The sequence below is a fragment of the Anastrepha ludens genome, chromosome 6, assembly GCF_028408465.1.
Source record: "Anastrepha ludens isolate Willacy chromosome 6, idAnaLude1.1, whole genome shotgun sequence".
Classification (NCBI taxonomy): Eukaryota; Metazoa; Arthropoda; class Insecta; order Diptera; family Tephritidae; genus Anastrepha; species Anastrepha ludens.
Genome location: NC_071502.1, coordinates 40,775,038 through 40,785,951, shown reverse-complemented (window position 1 = coordinate 40,785,951; position 10,914 = coordinate 40,775,038). Strand labels below are relative to the sequence as shown.

Genomic DNA, 10,914 nt, shown 5'->3' with positions numbered 1-10,914 from the left:
AATGAGTTGCAAGGCAGTCATTTTCGGTCACACTTGCGGTATGTCGAGAATTGCGCTCAGTACCATAATCCGATTATGTTTATGTTGCAGAGAGCGCCCTTTAGAACATACATACACACATTAGTAAATACTCTCGTACATATGCACTTAGGTGTATTAAATAAGGACCAAATCGCAGACGCAGAGGTTTTTAACGACAAGAGCAGCTGGCTTTTGAGCGAGCATGAGACTTTTTAGGAACAGAGCAACTACATCAACACATAAATACCTATATATGTATATATATACATACATATATGTGAAATTGGCGAGAAAAATGTGAAAGGCAGAAACATTAAACCAAATGAGGCAACCCGGTGTGCTCTACTATATATGTACATATTCATACATATACGTATATACATACGTGTATGTATGAACTAAGCTCGCTACTCATGACTGCAAAATGTCTCGCCGCTGTCGGCAATCAAGCAACCAACCAACCAACCAGCCATTCAATATTCGCCCATTTCGACTATACCAAACAGCCAAGCAGCCCACGTTTTTTCCGGTAGATACAAGAGCGGCAGAGTTCACCCGGCCGTTCAGTAGTTCGTGAGAAGCCAACGTGACTGTTTGTCGTTCAACGCAGCCAAGTAGCCAAATATTGTACAAGGAGTGCGTGCGCTTAGCAAAAAAAAAAAAAAATTTTTAAGGGAAAAAACTTAAGTGAAATACGAGATTTGTGAAATATTTAAAATTCATAAAGTAAAAAAACACAACTCCAACTAGCAAGGTTGCACAAACTTGCGTGTGATTTTGTGAAAAAAAAAAAACTTACGAGAAGTCAATAAACTGAAGACAGTAGAAATCGGAAAATAGAAAATATCTCTGCACACTTTTTGACTGTTTTCCTGTCGTATAGGAAACAATAATAAAAACTCAAACTCAAACTCTACTCAAAGTCCATTGTCGCATCCCAAGTGTCGTGTGAAAATATAATGATTAATAGGTCTTCTTCAATTAAAAATTTGTGGTTGTTCAAAAACTCCCATCTAAATGCGTTACTCGTTGATGGGTTTGTGAGTAAACGTGGTAAGGCGACTGCTTTAAATTTGGCTGAAAATTTGGAAGAAGCGACGAATGGCAACGGTATTAACGGCAGTAAGGGCAAAGATAGTAAAGACAGCAAAGCGTCAGCAATTAACAACAGCAAAGGCAACAACAATAATTGTAAGAACTATACCAACAACAGTACCACCAATTTAACGGAGGCAAAGCAGCAAACGTACTACAACAAAAATGTTTGGTTGGATGATCGCTCCAAGTATGGTCATACCGGACAGGAGTTACAGGATAGAATTGCCTCTGAGGTGAGTGTAAATGCAGTAGAGTAGGTGGGAAAAGACGGCTGCTGTGTGATTGTTGCTGTCACGGATGCACATAAATACATACATACGTACATACAAAAATTTTAGTTTTCGACAAACTTAAAAACCCTTCCGTGTTTCCCTACCAGCTTTGCAAGGTCTATCGATTTTCTTGCGTGATATAACAGCTCAACCAACCACCCACCCAATCAACTCGTCCATCCGTTCAACGCGCCCGAGCACAAAATTATGCGAGTAATAAGCTTTTCACGCACGCACGCATCAACATTTTTTGTTTATGATGTTTTGGGTGCTTAAAAAAAAATAAAAAAAAAAACTATTTACTACCTCCAACTTCTTTCGCTGATTCAATGTGGCGTCTAGATGCGTTTACTATTTAGTTGAGCATAATAAGGGTCTGCATACAAAGCTCATTAGTTGGCATTCCTACGCATATTTTGTTTTTGTAAATCTGCTCAATTGCCAAGTAAAGAACTGACAAAGTGGCGCGTCTGATAATTCTGAAGACAACATGCGCAATTCTCGTAGCAATCAGCTGTAGTAAGACGCCACTAGTCAGTCTAATGAATACACAGAATAAAAGAATGTCCACAGTTAAAAGGTTTAAATGGCAGTTTAATCAAATGTCAAACTAATCGGATCAGTGGAAGACCCTGAATGTTAGTTTGCCACCTAAATTCCACCTCCTCCAAAGCATTTAAATAAGTACCAATCCATTTTGTTTGTAATACTGACATAATAGAGCTCCACTTTGGAAAATCTGGCTAAAGAGGTTCTTTCTCAAACAAGGTGACGCTTCATGCTTGTGAGTGGCGTAGGAAGTTTTCTACTTAATAACTTTCCAGATTTTCTTACAAAACACTAGAAATATACAGAAATTAATACTTTATTTTTAGTTGGTATCAAGTAACTTTTTTTTAACAAGAACCTATTGACCTTTTGTCCTCTTTTGCTCTCTTTTGCTTATTTCTGTTAGTTTGATAAATATTGCGAAACATCATTAGTTGGCTGGTTGATTGCTTTGCTTTGCGTTTCCAAGATACATTTTCCTCTGATACTGAAAATTTGAAGTAGAGTAAAGCCATGTCAAGTGATCCTCGAAAATTTCACTAAGTCACGGATTTTAGAGCAAGATGTCTCATTGTGTAGTCAAAGTCATGTTAACGCTGTTCTATAAATATTTCGCACAAATTCCAATTTTAGCAATAAGTTTTAAGCAAGATTAAATTAAAAAATTAATTACTCCGAAACTACAATAGATAATGGCGTGAAATTTTGCATACCGTTCAAGTATTGTCTGTACTATTTTTCAAGTTTTAATAACTCTTTTTATTGTGACAAATAGATAAATAAATAATTTCTACTTGTCTGATTATTCAAGTAGACTGGTACCTGGAATAAAAGACTGCAAAACTGTTTTTAATAACGGTAAAAAAACAAAAGAAAAAAAAAAGGTTACTTTTTAATCTGAATGATCTACACGAACAATTTAGAATAGAATACCTTGAGACATTAATTGGTCTATCAAAACTCAAAGAACTTCGACCTCGCGAATGCATTGTCGCTGGGCAAAGTGGGACGCAAAGTGTTTGCGTGTGTAAAACGCATCAGAATGTGGCTTTGAAAATTTATGAAATCAGGCAAGAATTAAAAAAGTGTAAAGTAAATTTCAAGGAGAATATGGGCGATTTGATAAAACAGTTTGTCTGCGAAAATTTCGAATTCAGTCAATAGGCAATAAATCCTGTCCATGTTCAAACGTGCACGCTGCTTCAGTTTGCGCGGTCCTCAAGCCACCGCGCGACCGATCAGCCGATGGCAGCAATGCCACCGTCGAGCGCATCAAGTTACAAAACAGCCAATATCTCGGAAATGGAGTAAAAGTACAAAATTCTATTTTCAGATTATTGAAGGTAAGCGTTTTCCGCACAATTATCCGTAAGTCCGATTGTTTAACAGCGTGAAGAAAACATAAAAAAATGCAACTGATTACAAAAAGCTATTATTTATTTATCTATTTGTCACAATAAAAAGAGTTATTAACACTTGAAAAATAGTACAGACAATACTTGAACGGTATGCAAAATTTCACGCCATTATCTATTGTAGTTTCGGAGTAATTAATTTTTTAATTTAATCTTGCTTAAAACTTTGATTGTTAATAACTATTGCTAAAATTGGAATTTGTGCGAAATATTTATAGAACAGCGTTAACATGACTTTGACTACACAATGAGACATCTTGCCCTAAAATCCGTGACTTAGTGAAATTTTCGAGGATCACTTGACATGGCTTTACTCAGTAAACAACAGAAAATTAAAATAAAATATAGTTGCAGTTAATTGCGGTGCACTACAACCATAAAAATATTGAAGCTTGAATCCGTCATAACTTCTTGCTCCAAAAAATTTTCTAAGCGATTTAGGTCTAGATGAAGTATTCGCAGGAGAGAAGGATATAGTTTAACATAGGGTTATAGTGCACATCTTAAGTGCATGTCAGCTCATGCACAATAATTTAGAATTCAATTTAATCCAGATATAAATAAAATATGCTTGAATATTTTCCAATTTTTTATTATTTGAAAGGAGTAAATCTGTCCATTAAATATGGATCCCAATTTCGTTCAAATTATCAATGAACGCGCATTTCGGCATTTCATTGCTTCAAGTCTTTAATCGTTTTGATTGGTTGGCGTAACATTTTGTTAAATGTTTTAAAAAATTTTAACTTAGCCGTTCCAGAAAAAATAGTCTAACTTGGCGCTTAGGTTAGGTCTGTACGACGAACTCACTTAGACCTTACAGGCGCTTACAAGGGACAGCTTTGCAAAGACAATAGCAATGCACTCACACTATTTTACTAATGCAGTCACTATACTCTCATTGACAGGGACGAATGTCTATGATTTTTCGAAAAGAGTAAATTTGGCAAATGACTGGTGTAATTGTCCAATTCGGCGACGTTTCTTGTAATTTGTGAAAGAATCGAAGTCAGAGCAAGTAATTTGTATGAAGCGATACTAACGGCGGTTGCTTTAAAATGAATTGTCTTTTTAACTGTCTGGACGCCTAAGTTACGCAAACAATTTTTCCCTCTAATACGTATTTCCGATTGCCTGCAAAGCATTGCCTTGTGTAAACCCAAAGTAATGGAGTTGGATTGCAGCTTCTAGGAGGCGAATTGACATCGCCGTTTCGGCTAATTATTCGAGTTTCGATATTCGAATTTAATAGTTTTCCACCTTGTTTCAAGCAAAAAGCGGCGCATGTTTGAAAGGTCAACCAAAAGCTAAATTTCTGAGAATGGCGTACGCGCCTACCCGGCGTTTTGAAGATTCATAAGCTTACGAAGGAGCTGCCGTAGTAACGGACAGACAAGTACAGTTAGAATAAGCTGCCATAATAACGGAGCAGAGGAGTAGAGTTATATACTAAAAACATAAAAATAAAGTGGAATACCCTGGCGATTTATGGATTTTTATTCCGCCTTTAAAATTGTAATAGTGCAAAAACAATATTTCTGAAATATTCGGGATGTTATTTTAGCTGTGAAAGTTAAAAAAGCGCGATTACAGTAGATTCTGTTTTTATGCGGTATATAATATACGTTCCGCAAAAAACAGCATAATAAAAAACAGCATAAAAAAAGCTACCAGTTCTATAGTAAAACTATAGATACGTTTCAAAAGTGCTAAGAACCGCATAAATCTGAAATAATTTAATAAAATCGCATAAACAAAAAATTGTATTTTTGAAAATTATATCTTTATTTAAGAAACGTCAGAATCGAAAAATAAATTTACATCGTCAGAAATAGAATCAGACAATACCCGCATGTTGCGCATTTGTTTAGGATTTGGCGTAAAATCACTCCGTCACTTTAGGAAATGTACACGTCTGATCAGGATGGTGATGCAGGCGGTTCTATACTTGTAGGGTTAGCGTTTTTGATATAATCTGTGATGAGTTTTTGCTTAGCTGGTTTAGAATCTTGTTTATATGTTTAATTCCCGATAGGTCGACATGCATTTTTTACTTTTTTTTAAAACTATTTCAAAACCGCATAAAAAAAACTCGTATAAAAACAGAATCTACTGTATTTAAATTCTAAATGCTGGATAGGCTACTATGCGGATAGGCTACTAAGTACAGACAAATATGCATATCTGTATGGAAATGTAAAATTTTCGCTTCTACATATATTTTGGTATCTGATGCACTTATTTTTAGATCTCTTGCCGATTAGCATACTTTAGAGAAATTCCGTGGAAACCAGTCAAAAAAAAAAAAAAAATATGGCCTTATATTCATTTTTTCATTCATTTTTAATTTGGCTTTATTTGTCTCGTATGGATTTGCTCGTCTCTTCTGCCAAATGATAACGTTTGGAGTCTTGAGTGCTGCTATAGAACGTCATTATGTATTGTACGTTACATATTATAATATATACTTACTATACTTTCACTATATGTATCTAGAGGAGCTTGTCCACCTTCGCGTTAATTGTTTAAGCGCCATTTTCGAGTACCAGGGTTGAGTTAGTCACTAAAGTCCAACAAATCCATCTGATTTATACATGCGCCGCGTTATTCTTCACGCGAATAAATCCGATGTGAATAAATAAATAAAGTGGATAGCTTTAGCGAAAAGAGAATTCAAGGCTAAAGTCTTTGTTTTAGAAGAAGGTGAATTGTATTACAATTCCAAGGCCAGTTGAAAAGTTAAATGTTAATAATTCTTATAGCATCCAATACAAGGCTCTTCTTAAGCTTAGTAAACAAGTAGTTATTTATATGGAAGAAAATCTTCAACATTATTTGCAAAGAAAATTGTCAAAAACCAACACAAATTTTAACTATTTCAAACTTGCATTTTATTGTACTGAAATTGAATGGGCTACAAAACTGCATGCCTTAAAAGTGTAGATAAACAAGATAACGTCGCAAGATAACAAATTTACATGTGTTTTTTATAGTAAAAACTATATATTTTTTTTAAATTAGCGAAAAAGATATAACATGACAAACATTATGAATTTTGTTCAAAGAAAAAGTGAACGCAGACTTTTATTGCCTTATGCATATATGTATGTATATACATACATAGTAAATAAGCACATAATGAAATAAACAAATGGCTGCTTGTATGCTATTATATATGTATTTATTTTTGTTGTACGGGTATATTCAGGAATTTTTATGTTGCTGACCAAAATTGTTGATTTAATTGCGTATTTTCTTTTCTCAATGAAGTCGAATACTTTGTGTCTTTGAGGTGACCGATCTTAATTCCAAAAAATAGTTTTCTTAATATAAATATAAAAATGTTTTCATGCCTCTTCACACTTCCTTCGATGAATCTGAAACCATAAGAGAATGTAAGCTGGCCATATGGGTTATGAGTTAGAAATGAATTAGAAATTTTAAGTTTTTAGTATTTGATTGCGGTTCCCATGGGTTAACTAACTTTTGACGATGTAAATTTATCGATAGAAAATCTTTCCACTCATATTTTTTGGATTTATGTGCCACAATTTCGATTGTTGTACCTATCATGGTGAAAAGATTTTTAGAGGTGTGCTCTTTAACAGCTCTGAGCGTTATTCGGCTCTGAACGAATTTGACAGAATCAGCTGATAGACTGAAAGACTGAGACTGTGGTAATATGGTGACATACGAAAAAAATCAACACAATGTCACTTCATTATCATTAGAATATCGACCTGATTGGACGAGTGTGTGAATATGTATGAAAAATTCGTGCAAATTTCGGCTGGCGATAAGATTGTGTTAGTGATATACGAAAAAAATCAACACAGCCTTCGCTCATGTTGCTTCGTTGTCATCTGAGCAATGACACATAGGACGAGTGTGTGACTATAAATGAAATTATCGTGCAGAATCCGGCTGAGTCTCCCAAGTGACGTGGCAGTCAAAGTTCCCCTCACAATTTTTTTTCACCATAATTAAAGAGCAAACCTTGTAAATCTATCATCCTTGGTTCCCATGACTTAACTCATTTTCGAATTAAGAAATTAACATCTCTAAAAGTGGTGAATTTAATTGAATTACAGATAGATATTGCATATTTTTAGGCGAACTGCTCCATTTATCTTAGTGACCGAAAAATTCTACAGAATTTTTGTTAACAATTCTCAGCGAATAACAATGCCAAAGGATATGTGTCAATAAGATTTGTGTATTTTCGCCTAAACTGCCAGCACTATTCTATATTTATTTATTGCTCATTTACTGTAAAAGTGTCATTAGTCAAAAAATGTCATTATTCCACAAAAACACAAACAAAAAAATGTTGAGAAAACCGACTTTAAAGTGTTCAGTTCACTATGCCGCCCTAAGTAAAAGTGGCGACACATTTTCATTTTAAGAGCTACTGTTAATAGATATCGCCAGACAGCAAAGAGGAAGAAGTTGTGGTTATTTCTGCATACTTAAACGAATTTTTGGTTTTGGTTTTTGGACACTCTTGCTGCAAGTGAGCGCTATGTTGTTGGTTACAATATGCTTCAGTTTATACAGGGTGGCTGATGAATTTTGCTACATTAAGAAACTCAAATAACTTTTTTTTTAGTGTATGGAATTCATTTATTTTTTTTTCAAGTTGAAGGTCATTAAATTTTATTAAATGTAGCCTAACTAGTTTTAAAAATAATTGAATTTAAATACCCCCTATGCTCGTTGACACAAGTGCGGCATCTTAGTAAAAAGTTGTTCATTGCTGCTTTGAGAGTTGCGACAGGAATAGCCGCAATTGTTGCCCGAATGGATTGTTTTAGTTCATCCAAATTTGTTGGCTTTGTTTTATAAACTTCTTGTTTACATAAACCCCACAAGAAAAAGTCAGGTGCAGTAAGGTCAGGCGACCTGGGGGGCCAACGAAATTCGGAGTTTCTTGAAATCAGTTTATTGGGAAATTTTCGTCGCAACTCTGTCATAACAGTCTGGGCTATGTGAGACGTTGCCCCATCTTGTTGAAACCACACAGAGTTGAAAGGAATTCTCTTTCAGCGTAGTTCTGGATAGAAAAATTCTTTCAGCATTTTCAAATAACGGTCTCCAGTAACCGTAACGGTGTGACCATTTTCTTTAAAAAAATAAGGCCCGACAATACAGCGTGAAGAAACCGCACACCACACTGTCACGCGAAGAGGATGCAATTCCGTCTCGTGGAGTATCTGTGGGTTAGAAGTACTCCATATTCGACAATTTTGTTTGTTCACATTGCCGTTTAAATCGAAATGGGCCTCATCAGACATGAAAAGGCAGTTTAACATGTTTTGGTCTTCTTCCACCATTTGCAGGATCTTCTGGCAAAATTCCAAGCGAATCGGCAAGTCTGCTGCATTCAGTTTGTTAACCATTTGAATTTTGTAGGGAAATAAGTCTAAATCCTTGTGCATTATTGTTTGCAAAGACTGTCGGCTGACACCAAGTTGAGCAGATAAACTTCTTGTTGAAACCCTTGGATTGCTTTGTATAGCTGCAGCTACAGCAGCGATCGTTTCCTCCGTCCGAACTGGTGGGTTTCGATGATAAGGCCTTCTTGCGACTGTTCCTTGCTCAGCAAAATTATTCACCAGTCTCATTATGGTCCATCTGCTCGGGGGATCGCCGCCAAACATCCGCCTGTACTCTCTCTGTACCAAAACTACGGACCCCAGTGCGTGATAGCGGCGGACTATCCAAATTCTTGTTTGCGTGTCCCAGTTATCCATTTTAATAAATTTTAAAGATCAATCTGCAAATTAAAACAAAAATGGAACAGATAACTTAAAAAGAAAAAAAGTTATTAAATTTTTTTTTGGTAGCGGCTTTCATCAGCCACCCTGTACGTAAGAAGCAAAGTCTTGAGTGATTGCGCTCAAATAAAAAAAGTTGTCAAAATCAGAAAAACAAACTATTTTTGAATGCTATGAAAAACAAAGAAAATACAATAAATACGGATGAAAAAAGTTTTGCCCGAAACGTACGGAATCTGCTATTGAATAAATAAATAAATTCTGCTCTGTGATACTATTAGGTTAGGTTAGGTTATGGTGGTAGTCGGTCCACTCGACCAACTCACTTAGACCTTACAAGTCCGTTGTGATACCACTTTGTGGCTCTTATGAAACGTATAATTGATCTCAATCCCACGCCAGACAGCTCTGTAAGAGAATTAAAAAAGTATTTACCTAGACAACCTGCTCTGATTTTAGCTAAGGCTGGACAATTGCAAAGGAAGGGCGCAAGTGTTTCTTAAGTAGAAAATGACCGGTTAAACAAGTCACGACCTTCCAGATATTATCTCTTGAGAAACTAAGCAACTCCTTTGTCCTTTTCTTGTTTATTTGCGGCCATAGTAGCCTAGCTGTTACACATGTATCTTCATCTCTCCATGACCTATTGGCCTCTTGGATAATGTTATTTTTTATTATTATTTTACTCGTGGCCAAAGGTATTCCAATGGTACTTGTATCACTGAGCAGTTAAAGAGTAGTACCTTTTCTGGCCTCATCGGCTTTACAGTTTCCCTCAATATCACTGTGCCCCGGAACCCAAATATGGCTGACCTTGAATACGGCACTAATATCATTTAGGGCTGCCAGACATTCCTGTACAACCTTCAATCTTAGTATAGCCGCATACATTGATTTGATGGCCGCCTAGCTATACGAAAATATATTTACAGTTTAGATATGTAGCCAATTCTTTTATAGGTAGAACCTCTGTCTGATAGACGCTGCAATAGTCTGGTAGTCTACCGGCTAGTTCCAGTGCTGGTTCCTTCGAGAAAACTCCATAGCCAACCTTATCGTCTAGCTTGAAACTATCTGTATAAAAATTTAATTCTCCCCTTCTCTATGTCCTTGGTGTCTGCTGCTCCCTTCTTGACGGTATACTCGTCTTGAAGAGCCTTTCGAAGGTAACTCTAGGAGTAGAGTAGTCTATTTCTTGTTTGTGACTATTCAGAGAGTGCAAAATAGAAGCGTGGCCAAAACCACCGGTCTTTCCATAGCGCCATACTTTTGTGTCTGAGCGCCGAGGCGGCGGCCACGTGTTCCCCTACCAGATTTAGTGCAGGTAAGTCCTTAAAGCGCTAGAGATGCATAAAAAAGCTGTTCTTTGGACTTTACTCATGATTTTTGCGTAACTCGCCTTTTTAGCAGATGGCCACCATACAAGTATTCCATATATTAAGATTGGCCTAACTACAGAAGTATAGAGCTAATGTGTGACACGAGGTGCTAGTCCCCATTTAATAACGACCGCTTTTTTGCAAGTATATAATGCAAATGCCAGGGTCAGCAATAGGGAGTTCACTGCCAAAATCCAAAGAAGAGAGGAGAGGACTCCGCCTTGCGGTGTGCCCCAGCAGACCTGTCTGCTTAGATTCTAAGCCTTAGAGTAGTGCTGCCTAATTTAGTCGTTACCTTCCTTTTGACGAGTATAGCTTCTATCAGGCGCGGCCGCCGTAACCGAATGGGTTGGTGCGTGATTACCATTCGGAATTCACAGAGAGGTCGTTGGTTCGAATCTCG

The 10,914-nt window shown here is 36.4% G+C and overlaps 1 protein-coding gene across 2 annotated transcripts in view; it reads left to right on the top strand.

Moving 5' to 3' along the window:
• The first annotated feature begins 520 nt into the window (after positions 1-520).
• LOC128868750 (glutaminase liver isoform, mitochondrial) overlaps positions 521-10,914 on the top strand; it is an 87,190-nt gene continuing 76,796 nt past the window's right edge. The window contains exon 1 of one of the 2 annotated variants that reach the window (XM_054111209.1): positions 521-1,352. In XM_054111209.1, the coding sequence (XP_053967184.1) occupies positions 981-1,352 (372 nt within the window). In that variant the 5' untranslated portion in view covers positions 521-980. The remainder of the gene's footprint in view (positions 1,353-10,914) is intronic. The other variant, XM_054111210.1, reaches the window with a different exon arrangement.